This window comes from Labeo rohita, chromosome 11, assembly GCF_022985175.1.
Source record: "Labeo rohita strain BAU-BD-2019 chromosome 11, IGBB_LRoh.1.0, whole genome shotgun sequence".
NCBI classification, from domain to species: domain Eukaryota; kingdom Metazoa; phylum Chordata; class Actinopteri; order Cypriniformes; family Cyprinidae; genus Labeo; species Labeo rohita.
Window position 1 is genome coordinate 18670958 of NC_066879.1, and position 14685 is coordinate 18685642.

The 14685-nt window shown below is 28.6% G+C and overlaps 1 protein-coding gene across 1 annotated transcript in view; it reads left to right on the forward strand.

Moving 5' to 3' along the window:
- Positions 1–14685, forward strand: part of sema3fb (sema domain, immunoglobulin domain (Ig), short basic domain, secreted, (semaphorin) 3Fb) — a 75359-nt gene that overhangs the window by 38252 nt on the left and 22422 nt on the right. Inside the window, exons 3-6 of the mRNA XM_051123065.1 lie at positions 4529–4689; positions 6258–6320; positions 8880–8999; positions 12974–13063. Coding sequence (XP_050979022.1) covers positions 4529–4689; positions 6258–6320; positions 8880–8999; positions 12974–13063 — 434 coding nt within the window. The remainder of the gene's footprint in view (positions 1–4528; positions 4690–6257; positions 6321–8879; positions 9000–12973; positions 13064–14685) is intronic.

A 14685-nucleotide genomic window follows, 5' to 3' on the forward strand; every position in this document is an offset into this window, starting at 1 on the left:
TCAGCTTCATCCAAATCAGATACCAGCTAAAATTCCAAAACCTACTGTTGGCTGCATCCTAGAGTCGTTACTTCCCTTGAATACGAAAAGTATCATTTTAATATCATTTTAATATTTTGTATCATTTTGAGGCACAGACGCACGGTTTTGTTTGCTACACATACATTGAAGTGTGTGTGACGCCTGTGGCGTTTTCCGCCTCTGCCGCCTCAAAATATGAGTGCATGAACACATGAACATAAACTGTAGAATGGCTCTGACAGTCACTTCATGAGCACTTTACAGTTTCTTTCAAGAAAAACTATCATATCATATCATATACAAACCAAAATAAACATTTGGTTCAGCTTGAAGAAATTGTGACAGAAATGTATTACTTAATGAACTGTAATGATAGTAGTACTACTACTAATAAAAATTATTGTTAAAATATTGTTAAAATATTTTTTAAGGGATATTTACCAGAAAAATAATTTTAAAATTATTTATTTAAAAAAATATAATAATAATACTACTTTAAATAAAAGCAATTAATTAGAGAAAAAAGTTGATTAATATTAATATGAAAATTTAATATACAAATTTAATATACAAATTAATATTAAAACAGTATTTTTAAGGAATATTTACTAGAAAAAATATTTAAAAATTATTTATTTAAAAATAAATAAAATAATAATATATTTCTAAAATAAAACCAATTAATTAGACATGCTTTGGATTTCCCATGCTTTGGGAAAAATAAAACTGAATTTTGGAGAAAAAAATAAAATAAAACATGTTTCATAGGGCCATAAAAATGTAATTTTTAAAAAACCTTTAATAAATTGCTGTTACATTGTTACAAAAAATAAAAATGATTTTGGAAAAAACTAAACAGAATTTGGGAAAAAATGAAATTGCTTTCATAGGGCCCTATTCGCAGTATGAATGTGTAGCATAAATGTAATCTTGTCGTACTACATTCACCATGTTGTCATTGTCATGTGACCTATGAGAGGGAATTGTGGCCTTATGGGATAGTAAAATCGCACACTTCAGAGTCTCAATGGAAGTAGTATGTCATCTGGATACTTTTCACCAACTCTTTTATGAATACTGTAAATTCGCACATACAGTACTACTCTTTTCACATACTGTTATATAATAGGCAAGTATGCGATTTTGGATGCAGCCCTAGTGTGCTGCCTAGTGAGCTTTGTGGGGAAAAAAAAGAGATGTGGTTGAAGTTAAGGGAGTTGTTGAATATGACTATATATCATACATCTAATTTAGATATGAAAAAGTATAGATACAAAAACTGCTTAATCTCATTACAGATGTACTTTCTTAGCCAGTGTACGTGTGGGCTATGTAAACTTTCCACTTGTCAGAGTATCATATTGTTAGCATTGCATCTTGGCTCTGTCTTTTATTGCTTCTAGGTAGACTCTATCCTGATATTGTCTAAAAGACGCTGTTGGCTCATGTGTCCGGATGGATCCAAGATAGATGTGGAGCTGTTGGTATTAGAGTACAGTGATCTTTAGACAGTTGGTCTTGTTTCCACAGGTGGCCCTCTGTCTTGCAAGAGAGAAGAACAAGAGAAGAGGGAGATAAGGGTAGCATTTAGTTTTTGGCATGCACAGTCTCCGCTCCGTATTTACTCTGGTTTCGTCAGGTCCGACCATATGCCAAGCCTTCGAGTTGAAGCGAGCTTTGTGCATTCAGAGACGCAGTGCATACTTGAATTCCTACAATAGTAAACTTACATTTCCTCTCACAGTACAACATTCCAGACTTTAAACACTGGTGTTTTCTTTGAGGGCTTCAGGAATTGGGTTTGCTGCATGGCTTGGCAAAAATCATTCAATACATGTGGTGAATATCCTGTCGAAGTGTTATATTTAGGTTATGTGGCGGACAGAATGGGCAATGATTTGAACAGACCCCTAACCATCCCTAGGTATTAACATTTAATGTTGCTCCAATTATGCAACAAACGTGAATAAAAAAAAAAAACTCAAATTGTGTGTATATTTGAGGAGCTACCACTCCCATCCCAGCATTATGGTGATGTAGTGTGTGCCTGAGCTCATGGTCTGGTGTGTGAAAGCTTCACCTGTGTCTTGAGTGGAAACACACAGTGGTGTGAGTGAGGTCTGAGGCAGCAGATGGTCAGTCAGAAGGGCTGCTAAGACAAACAGATGTTTAGGAGATGCTGACAGACGTGCTGAGAGGAGCTGGAATTACTATGTGGAATCTACTTTTCTTGCTTTCACTGTATTTCACTTTTTCTTTTGGTTTCTTTCATTATTTAGCTTGCATTTAATTACTTTGTTCTTTATTTTCTTTTTCTTTCTTTCTTTCTTTCTTTCTTTTTCCTTAAAAAATTGTTTTAAAATCGTAATAAAATAGATTTTTATGTGAGTAATCCTTTAGTTAATGATGTTTGAAGAATTAAAAAAAACCCTTCTTTTTCTTGCTGGCTTGCTTGCTTAAAAAATGTTAAAAATTGTATGTAATCTTTTTGTTAAAAAAAAAATAAAAATTCTTATTTATTTATTTATTTTCTTTCTTTCTTTCTTTCTTTCTTTCTTGCCTGCTTGTTTAAAAAATGTTAAAAATTGTAAAATAAAATTGATTTTATGTGAGTAATCTGTTTGTTAAAGATGCTTGAAAAATCAAACAGTTCTTTTTCTTTCTTTCTTTCTTTCTTTCTTTTTTTTTTTTTCTTTCTTTCTTTCTTGCTTGTTTAAAAAAACTTTTAAAATTGTAAAATAAAATTGATTTTATGTGAGTTATCTGTTTGTTAAAGATGCTTGAAAAATCAAACATTTCTTTTTCTTTCTTTCTTTCTTTCTTTCTTTCTTTCTTTCTTTCTTTCTTTCTTTCTTTCTTTCTTTCTTGCTTGCTTGCTTGCTTGCTTACAAAATGTTAAAAATTGTGAAAAATTGATTTTTATGTGAGTAATATTTTTGTTAAAAATGCTTGAAAAAAAAATCTTGTTTTCTTTTTCTTTCTTTTTCTTTTTTGCTTAAACTGTTTTAAATTCTTGCTTGCTTGCTTAAACAGTTTTAAAAATTGTAAAAAAAAATAAGATGCTTAAAAAATAAAAAAATTATTTCTTTCTTGCTTGCTTAAACAGTTTTAAAAATTGTAAAAAAAAAAATTTAAAGATGCTTGAAAAATCTAAAAATTATTTCTTTTTGCTTAAACTGTTTTAAAAATTGTAAAAAAAAAAAAAAAAAAAAAAAAAAGATTTTATATCAGTAATTATTTGTTAAAGATGCTTGAAAAATCTAAAAAATCTTTTTCTTTTTCTTTCTTGCTTGCTTGCTTAAAAAATCTTATTTGTTTTTCTTTCTTGCTTAAAAAAAACAACTTTCTTTCTTTCTTGCTTGCTTGCTTCCTTCAAGTTTTAAAATTTTGTAAAAAAAAAAAAAAATTTATGAGTAATCTTCTTGTTAAAGATTCTTGAAAATAAAATCTTTCTTTCTTTCTTTCCTTTCTTTCCTTTCTTTCTTTCTTGTCTGCTCATGTCTATCCACACACATGATGGATTCATTGTTCCGCCTTGAGCTGAAACACAAATAATCTGACAGACAGAGGTTCACACACACTGTCGTGACAGCTGTCAATCAAAGCCCTGACCTCAAAACACAACCTTCGCTCATGGATATATTAAATCAAACTATACAAACACAGCAATGCTAATGTGATTAATCACAGTGTATTGTGCTAGTGAATCCAGGGCCTGTGTCAAGCAGATAAACTGGTAATTCATCGTTGGATTTGTTTTGATAAATTACTAAGATTAGAATTTGTTTTTAATCGTTATCTCTACTTGGTGATTCCTAACTTGTTGATTGGCAGATGCACTGAATGTGTGTGTGTGTGTGTGTGTGTGTTTTGTCCTCTGTGACCTGTGTGCAAACCCCTGGTTAACTGCTGTCTGTTGACTAATATTGACACTCCATAAATTTTCATATACTTAATTTATAATATTTACACAAAAATGTTAATATTTTATCTTTTTATATGATTTCTTACATACTCTTTACAAGAAAGGCAGGGCTGCTATAGTAGTGACTATCTTTTGTTTAATTTATCGTTAACTTTCTTTTGCATTGGAAACGAGGTGAAGTGTTTCCTTCTCTCTCTCTCTCTCTCTCTCTCTCTCTCTCTCTCTCAGATCTCTATGTTTGTGTGTCTCTAAGATAAGATTGGAAAAAATCTGAAGATATAATTACAGATTCGGTTGCCATGTTTTGTGCCTGCAGTAACAAACCCTCTATTACCTCATAAGGTAAAATAGATGGAGTTTTCTTTGTTGTGAGCTGTGGCCAAAACTGTTATGTTCCTGTCAAGTTGCCATGTTTTTATGATATGTATTTAAGCAATTATAGAAATGGAATGAAACTGGGAGTGGAAACGCACTTTCTGTCTGTATAAATCTTTCTAAAACTAACAATGTCGTAGCAGTAAATGGCTGTCTGTTTTTGCTGATTGACCTGATTTTTCTCTCTCTCTCTCTCTCTTTCTGCAGATCTGAGGTCTACAGGTACAGCCCATCACTTCTCTTTCCTGTTGAACACATCAGACTATCGCATCTTGCGCATGGATGAGGATCACGACCGCATGTATGTGGGCAGCAAAGACTACATCCTGTCCCTGGACCTCCATGACATCAACCGAGAACCACTCATAGTAAGAACCAACACAATCCACTCCATCTGCATCCCACCTAGATAGATAGATAGATAGATAGATAGATAGATAGATAGATAGATAGATAGATAGATAGATAGATAGATAGATAGATAGATAGATAGATAGATAGATAGATAGATTTATTTATTTATTTTTGTTTAATTTAAACTGTTTATTTAATTTTTTTTATGTAGAATGTATTATTTTGTATTTTATTTATTTATTCATTTGTTTGTTTGCTTGTTTATCTAAATTGTTGAATTTACAATTTATTTTATATTTAAGTTTTTCAATTTATGTAAATTTCTTTATATTTTATTTAGATTTATATTGTTTCATGTGTATATATATTTATATTGTTGTACTTTTTTAATTTATTTATTTATTAATTTTGTATTTAATTTATACTGTTTATTTTATTTATTTTTATTTATAATGTATAATTGTATATATTTATGCATTTGTTTGTTTGCTTATCTAAATTGTTTTAATGATTTAGTTTTGTATTCAAGTTTTAGTTTATTTTTTTATATTTCTTTGTTTTATTTATATTTATTGTTTCATGTATATTTTGTACTTTTTAATTTAATGAATTTATTTATTTTGTATTTAATTTTTATTTATAATGTATTTTGTATTTTATTTATACTTTTTTTTTTTTGTTTGTTTGCTTGTTTAACTAAATTGTTGTATTATTATTTACAATTTATTTATTTTGCATTGACGTTTTACAGCTTTTTTATTTATATTTATATTTGAAGTATTATTTTTGAAAGTTTTATAGTATTTTTGATTTATTTATTTATTTAATTTTCATTTAATTCATAGTTTATTTTTGTCTAATGCATTATTTTGTATTTTTTTATTTAAATATGTTTGTTTGTTTATTTAAATTGTTGTATTATTATTTACAATTTAATTAGTTATTTTGCATTTAAATTATGCAGTTTATTTTATTTATGTTTTTTTTTTCATTTTTATATTTATATTATATTTTTTAATTTATTATTTGTACTTTTTGATTAATTAATTAATTACTTTACTTAAATTGTTGTATTATTATTTGCTGTTTATTTATTTGGATTTTACATTTCACGGTTTATTTTATTTAAAAATTATTTATATTTATATTGTTATATATTTTAATGTATTATTTTGTATTTCATTTTTACTGTTTATTTCATTTATTTTTATTTATATTATTTATTGTTATTTATTTTTAATGAAAGATGTTCATGCTGTTTTAGGTTCAGTTCCTGCACAAGCATAAGCCATAAGCATAAGCCTAAATTGCAGCAGGGTCATTCCTGTATCACTGTTACTTTTACTTGTTAGCTCACAGCAATGCAGGAAACTGACTGTTAAGTTCTATAAAACCAAAGCCTGGATATGTAGGGAACCCTGGGGCCTTATAAAAATTCAGGGTGAACATTCCCTGGCTAGTTCGGCTCATTACAGTGAAAGGTTGTTGAGTTAAAGGGGATTGTTTCTGAGATAGTGTGTCATTGTTGTGACAAATGGGATTGACCTTTCTCTCTCTTTCTCTCTCATACTCTCTCTTTCAGATACACTGGCCTGTTTCCCTACAGAGGAAGACGGAGTGTGTTTTAAGTGGCAAAGACACAAACGTGAGTGCCGTCTTTTCAATTGCTTGCTTCCACTCTGCTCACATACACTAATCTGAAAGGCCTGAAAAACACAGAATAGCCCTGTAAAATAATTAAATGTTATCAAACCTGCGAGAATTATTCCAGACAGTAACCAGTTTTTGAGTTTACAGTTGCTCCACATTTGCTCGCAAGATATCTTTGTTTAGACATCTAAACTCATCTCGATAGCTCCAGCCAGCTCTCACTTATGAAACACTAAGGCTATGTGACATCTGTTTGTGCTTTGGATTTTAAGCTGTAAATGTCATACAAATACACAACGTATACAAAATGGTTTGGTCAGGGTCTTGACATAAAATATTTGCTGATATAAATAAAGTGAAAGGGAGATATTCAAATAGTGCTGAGGTCAAATGTATGCGATACAAACCTCAACCTCCCATGAGACGCCACACGCAAAAACATATGCACTCGTAGATATTCAGAGAAGGAAAACAGATGCTAGATCCAGTGTGAAACGAACTCAGAGCGGTCAAATTCCTAGATTTGCGGACATATGGAAGTGGACGTGCGGTTTCCTAGTCTGGTAAGGAAGCTGTGTGCATCACCTGATCATCTGCACATCTGCGGAGTTTATTTCATTGAGGGTGTTTTGTTGTGCACTGCTATGGTACTTAGTGTCAGTTTGGTTGTGGGATGTGATGGATTTTAACCACAACTCATGAATTATTAATAACGTTGAATGCACTTGCTGTGAAATGAATCAGTGTGTAGGTCTTCATGGGAACATTTCTGATTTGATTTTTGAACTCTTGAAAGCAAGATTGCTGAAATAAATGCTATTATTTCCTATTAAAACAGAAAGTTTTTAACTTTATTAAACAGGTGATATTCTTTTATTGACATCACAGCTAGACGAAATTATAATTAGCTATAAAATGTCGTTTGAATGAGTTTTGAAATACAAAATTTTGGGATCATTAAGATTTTTTTCTTTTTTTCCCCAAAAGTGGATGCTTTCGTTTAGGAAGCATTAAACTGTTCAAAAGTGACAGTAAATGCATACATAATATTACAGACGATTTCTTTTTCATATAAATGTTGTTCTTTCAAACTCTTTCTATTCATCAAAGAAATCTTGGGAAAAAAAAAGGTTTCAAGGTTTATACATAAATATTATTTAAATTGTCGTATTTATTATTTATTTATTTATTTATTTATTATTTATTTGTACAGTTTATTTTAGTTACAATTTATTAATATTTTTAATGTATTCTGCATTTTTATTAATATTTTAATGTTATTTTGTAGTTGGATTTTTTTATTTATTTATTTAAATTCTTGTATTTGTTTACAAATTTACTTGTGTATTTGTTTTATTTTACAGTTGATTTTAGATATTTTTATTTATATTTTTAACGTATTCAGCATTTAAATTTTTTTTTTATTTTAATGTTATTTTGTAGTTGGATTTTTATGTATTTATTTATTTACATTTGTGCATTTATTATTAAATCATTTATTTACTTATTTAATTTGTTGTATATATCCTTTAGAATTTATTTTGTATTTAATTTTTAATAAATGCTGAAAAATCTTGAAAAAAGTTTGACGTTTGAGTTTGCACAAATATGAATATTATTTAAATTGTTGTATTTTTTTTGTTTACATTTATTTTTATTTATATTTTTAATGTGTTAAATATTTTTATTTTTTTTTTTATTATTATTTTAATGTTATTTTGTAGCTGTAGATTTTATTTATTTGTTTTATTTATGTAAATTCTTGTATTTATTAGTGACACATTTATTTACTTATTTAAATTCTTGTTTTTATCATTTAGAATGTTTATTTATTTAGTTTGTATTTAATTTTTAATAAATGCTGTTCTTTCAGATAAATATTATCAGATACATATGTCAGAATATATCAGATAAATCCTGACATTTTTATTTATTTATTTATTTAATTATATTTTTTACTTTATTTTATTGTAATGTTTGTATTTAATATTTTTGTATTTTATTTACTTATTTAAATTGTTGTATTTTATTTATTTATAGAAAGATGTACACATAAATATGAAGCAGCACAACTATTTTCAACATTAATAACAAAAAGAAATAGCTTTGTACATGAAAAACAAAATGAATAGGGCAACTGCCTCATAGTGATATTATCATAAACTATCATATTGCGTATCATATTAACAGTGAAAGTGGAGCAACAAAGTTGAAGTTTGAAATGATTTAAAACGCTGACATGTTTATAGCCAGCTAACCGTATACCTGATTGCATTGGTCAAACATTAGCATCTGTGTTTGCACACTAGCACAGTATGTTTCTGGCATTGTTTCAGTTCTTGTTTTCAGACAAACAGTCTGTAAGTACTGCCATCAATACTGTTTTGGTGTATTTTCCCAGAAGTGTAGGACTCATTTTCAAATGTTTACATCTGCCTAAAGCGCTTAGTGCTAGCATGTAGCATATAATGCTAACAGACATTTTCACATGTCAGGTCCAATAGCTCTTTTGTTCATGTGTGAAAATAATTACCGTGATTGTTTCCTCTCTCAGGGCGAGTGTGGTAATTTCATCCGTCTGATCGAGCCGTGGAACAGGACGCACTTGTACGTGTGCGGGACGGGCGCCTACAACCCAGTGTGCACTTACGTCAACAGAGGACGCAAGCCTATGGTAACTACTGTACCTTTTCTGAGAGTGGGTTAACAGGGCCAGACATAGCAGGTACACCTGGATACCTGTGAGGCACAGGTGTTCTTACTGTATTTATAGATATTCCTTTTCCAGATTTCTTGACAAATCTATTCATTACTGACTCTTACAGTTCATCAAGTGTGATTTCTCACTCACCGTCCCCATGTGTCACCTCCTACTCCCCGTTAAAAGCCCTCCAGGTGTTGGCTGGCGTTCACCCTCACAGCTGCCTTCCCCTGCGCGCTATAACTCTCTCTCCTGTTTAGTCTTACTCTTTAATTGAGGAGCTTGAGTTTCTTCACTCGAGCCAGGCATCACTCTGTGGACCCTCTTTGCCTTTTTAGGACCCTTGCTTGTGCAGCTAAGCACTTTCACCTCTCTAAATACAACACTTTTTCTCTAATGACGGTCCAGGGACGTTTAAAGTGGAATTAATACAAGTCAGAAGTTGGGAATCCATGTACTTTTTATTTTTGTAATACACGCACACACCTATGCCAATAATACTCTACTTGGGTATGCGTTTCTTAATGGGATGGTTCACCCAAAAAATGATAATTCTGTCATTATTTATGTGACTTTGTCATTTTAAACCAGGGTTATTATAGTTAGCTATAACTAAAACCAAACCTTAAAAAAAAAAAAAAATGTTATCCTAAAAACAAAATATAAAATCTATTTCAAAATCTAATTCTAAATACCAAACAACTATAATAGTTTATCGCTGATACTAAAAAAACAGTTTCAAATCAGTTTGCTAAAAATGTTTTTTTTTTTTTTTTTTTTTTATCTTTAAACATTTTTTAAAAGACAGAATTTAAAGTTTCAGTGAGTTTAGAATAAAATAATTTGAATAAACCAACAAGATTTCATTGCTTTTATACTGTGCTGTTGAAAAGGTTTGATCTTGATGGTTCATTTAAGTGAACCAGTTGATTCAGTTCAGTAAGAGTGAATAGATTTGTTCACTGGAATTCGACTCACTGACTCAATGATTCATTTGCAGCAGTCAACAGCTAAATGTAGAGAAAGATTATCGTGGACGATAATTAAAATCCATTTGATCCATTGAGTTAAAATTTTGGAAAGACATAAATATAGTACACACATTTTTTTTTTCCTTAAATATTTATTTTTACTTTAATATTTATATGCTTTATATATCTAAATAAATCATTCATATGCTAATAATAATAATAATAATAATGTAATGGTGATTTTAATTAATTTCTTGTATATATCCTGTATATAAAAATGTATATATCTATTGATTTAATTGTATTAATACATTTATTTTTTATTATATTATATTATATTATATTATATTATATTATATTATATTATATTATATTATATTATATTTTTATAATACAATATTTACAATAATATTATAATAATATAATAATGGTGATTTGTTTACTTTTATATATAAAAATTACTGTATATATTAACTTGAATATATTATTACATTTTACATTATTATATTATATCATATTTATTATATATTATATTTAAAATAATACTATTATAATGGTGATTTATTTAATTTGATATATATATATATATATATATATATATAAAATTAATATATCTATTAATTTAAATATATTAATAGATTTATATTATATTGTATTATATTGTATTATATTATATTATATTTACAGTAATAATAATATAATGGAAATTTAATTTTATCTTATAAAAATGTGTGCTTATTGACAAATGTATTAATACATTTCTATTATATTATTATATTATATTTTTTACAGTAGTAATAATAATATAATGATATTTTATTTAATTTTATCTTATATCTAAATTAATAAATCTATTAACTTGGTACATTACATTTATATTATATAATATTATACACAGTAATAATAATGTAAGAGTAATTTATTTAATTTTAATTTATATATTACTTAATAAATCTATTAACTTACATGTATTTATATTATATTATATTATATTATATTATATTATATTATATTATATTATTACAATATTTACAATGATAGTAATATAATGGTGATTGATTTAATTTTATCTTATATATAAAATTAATATATCTATTAATTTAAGTATATTAATACATTAGATTAGATTAGATTAAATTAATATCATGGTAAGGGGAAAAAAGACCTGCATTAAATGTTATTCTGAAAGTCACAGGGGTTTGGAATAACATGAGGGTGAATAAATAATGACAGTATTATTCCTATGGTTTCCTAGTTTTCAGTGTGAGATCTGTATTATGTAGGGTGTTATGCTATGGGAGCTCCCATTATAGCATCTCAGTATGGTGCTGGTGGTCTACAGCCCACCGTAATAATGAATTGCCTCAACATTTCCCAGGAATGTTTAACTGGTACACGTCCTTGTAATGCCCTCCGCGTGTGAATGTTGGTCTAAGAGCTGAGAGGTGATATCATAGCCCTTCACACCCCGCACTTTCTAGACAGGAAACCTGGGTCACAGACTGCGTCCACAAAGTCCTCCAGTCAGGCAAACATCTCCACGTCTGCCCCAATGAGCACCACACACATCACGTCTAACACATACAGACGCACATTACTCCGAAGACATCCAGATGTGGCAGACTGCAGCAGGTCTTTGGCGTGCTGGCCCAGTCTTTGCGTTCAGACTGTACCCAAGACAGTACGTTGAAAGAAACACATGTGGCCGCAGCAGACGTGCTGACTCTCAAAGTTGATTTTGGGGTTTTCCGAGAGCCAGCTGTGCAACCCATCACGGTCAAACCATCCGACAGCAGCACGCTATGATAAGCATCTGCGCGAACACATGACACCACAGTCCCAGACCAGTTTTGCTTTACACTTCAAGACATCTGAAGTGCCTGATATCTTTTACACACTAATTCTCTTCCATAACCTTGATGTCTATGCTGAAAACAGTAAACCAGCTGGTTAGTCTGTTTTGCTGGTTTTAGAGGAGTTTTAGACACTTTTTTTTATCTGGCTGACCAGATTATCATCATTATTAATAACACTAATGATAAAAATAATAAAAAATAATATTTATTTTAAAAGTTGGCATGAATTGATTATAATTTTTCTGGGATTGCCTTTAATGTGACGGATATATATAAAATATATAAAAGTTATTTATTTATTTATTTATACGCATGTATTATTTTCTTGGATTGCCTTTACTGTGACGGATACTTGCAGTCTTTTTTAATTTAATTATTTTATTTTATTTATTATATATATATATATATATATATATATATATATATATATATATATATATATAATGATTAATTATCCATATTATTAATAACTGATGATAAAAAATAATAAAAAATAATATTTATTTTGTAACAATTGTCATCAATTAATAGCACATTATTTTATTTAATATTATTTATTTTTTATTGTTTTATATTGTTTTAATGCATTTATTCATATATATTATTAATAACTATAAGTATAAAAATAAACATTTATTTATTCATATATATTGTGACTGATTATCGCTATCATTTACTGCAGTGATAAAAATAAAAATAATGTTTTTAATTGTAGTAATGTTTAATTTTATATTTTAGTTTATTATAAAACATATTTATTATTATATATTATGATTGATTGTCACTATTATTATGATGATAAAAATAAAAATAATAAAAATAAAGAATGTTACATTTTTTTAATTGTCATAAATTGATGGCACATGTTTTGTTTTATTTTTTATTTTTTATTTTTTTTATTTATTTAATTTTTCCTTACCAGGTTTTGGAACAGAGCTGCTGTTTCACTTGCAAAAGCATTCATAAATACACATGCATGCAATATATATTGTTTCTCTGAGAGTTAAAGGTCACCTCAGTGCCTATGTGAACTTATGTTCCCTTTCTCTCTTCGAAAGGGGGGCAGCTATGCTTGGTAAGTGCCTAACATCATAGATCATGTGACTATGTTCTGTTTTAGACCGCCATGCATCTCCAGATGCCCCAGACCAGAGGAAGAGCTAGTCGTGCAGCTGAACCTGAAACAGTGTTTGATGAGACAGGACTACAGGTGGGACACGGATCTGGACGTCTGCCATGAGCCCGTTGGCTCTCCTTCCGTCTAAAGCTGCATTAACCTGCACGCTCTTTGTTCCTTGGTGTCTTTCTTGTTCCACCTCATCTGTGTCTGATGTCTTTTGTTAACTCTTTGTCTTGTCTTTCTAACCTGTTTTCTTTTAAATCTTAGTTCTGTGTCTCACATCTTGTTTTTTGTGCATTGAAGTCTTCTTTCTTTTAGTTGTAGTATATGTCTTCATCGTTCATCTCTGTTGGCTGATCTATGTTTGATTTCTTTCCTTAGCTTGTTGAATGTTTCTCTCTTTGTAGTTCAACCCACAAGGCTAACTTCTGAAGTTAACTGTTAATTTGAAAGATATTTTGCAACAGAACATTACAAACTCTCAAAAAGTGTTTTTTTCTGGTGCTATTGCAATTTCTCTTTAAATAACTAACTTGCAATACATAACATTCTTGGTTTTAGTTTGATCATCCACCTTAACGTTGCTCAAAGGAGTGAATGCTAAACACGCACACAGACTTTCAGGCAGTTGATCCAGAGCAAACACAAGGCGGTTCTACCAAATACAAAGAAGCAGAGGAAATAATAGACCTACACAGCTAAACATTACTCAAATACTTTAGACGGCCTACATTTCACATCACAGGAAGAAACGCTTGACCTTCTTTTGACCTGATCTCCGTACTAGTATACACTTTATTGGGATACTGTAGGTTTGAACATCTAAATTTAAAGACTCAAACCTTAAATTACACTTTTGTTGACTAAACGATCTAACCATTGGTCATAAAGCACTACCACTGCAGAAACAGGACTTAACATCAAGAGAAATTTTAAATTAAAATGTGAGAATATGGTTTATTAGCATCACCTAAACACAGTATTATGTGTTTTACTGTTGTATTCCAGCTCATGGCGCACCAATTGCAATTTCTAGATAAAATCGCAATGTAGGGTTAATTTTTTTTTTTATGTAAAAATTATTTTTATATTATATTAATTGTTGGGTATATATATAATTCATTCTATAATTTATTTTTATATTTGAAAATCAATGTATTAAATATAAATGCGAATGGCAAAAAAGAGACAAGTCTAATCAGTTCCCTTCTTAATAAAAATAATTAATAAAAAACAATTTATTCCTTTAAATTTATTTGATACATTACATTTAATATGTATATAATAATAGTAATAATAATTATAATTGTTGTTGTTATATATATATATATATATATATATATATATATAACTTCTGTAATTTATTTTTATATTTGAAAACCAATTTATTAAATATAAATGTGAATGGTAAAAAGAGGCAAGTCTAATCAGTCATTTATTGCTAGATTAAATTACAGTGTAATATATACATTTTAATTTTTTAATTCAATTATTAATTTTATTTTTTAAATATATGAAAAATTGGTAAAATTGATTTTATGTTATATAAAATATATTTATTTATTTATGTATTTATTTATTGTTATATTTGAAAAGTTTATTGAATACAAATGTGAATGGTAAAAAAGAGACTAATCTAATCAGTTCCTTTATAAATAACAATGATAAATCAAAATATTTATTAATTAATTTATTTGATGCAGACATTTTAA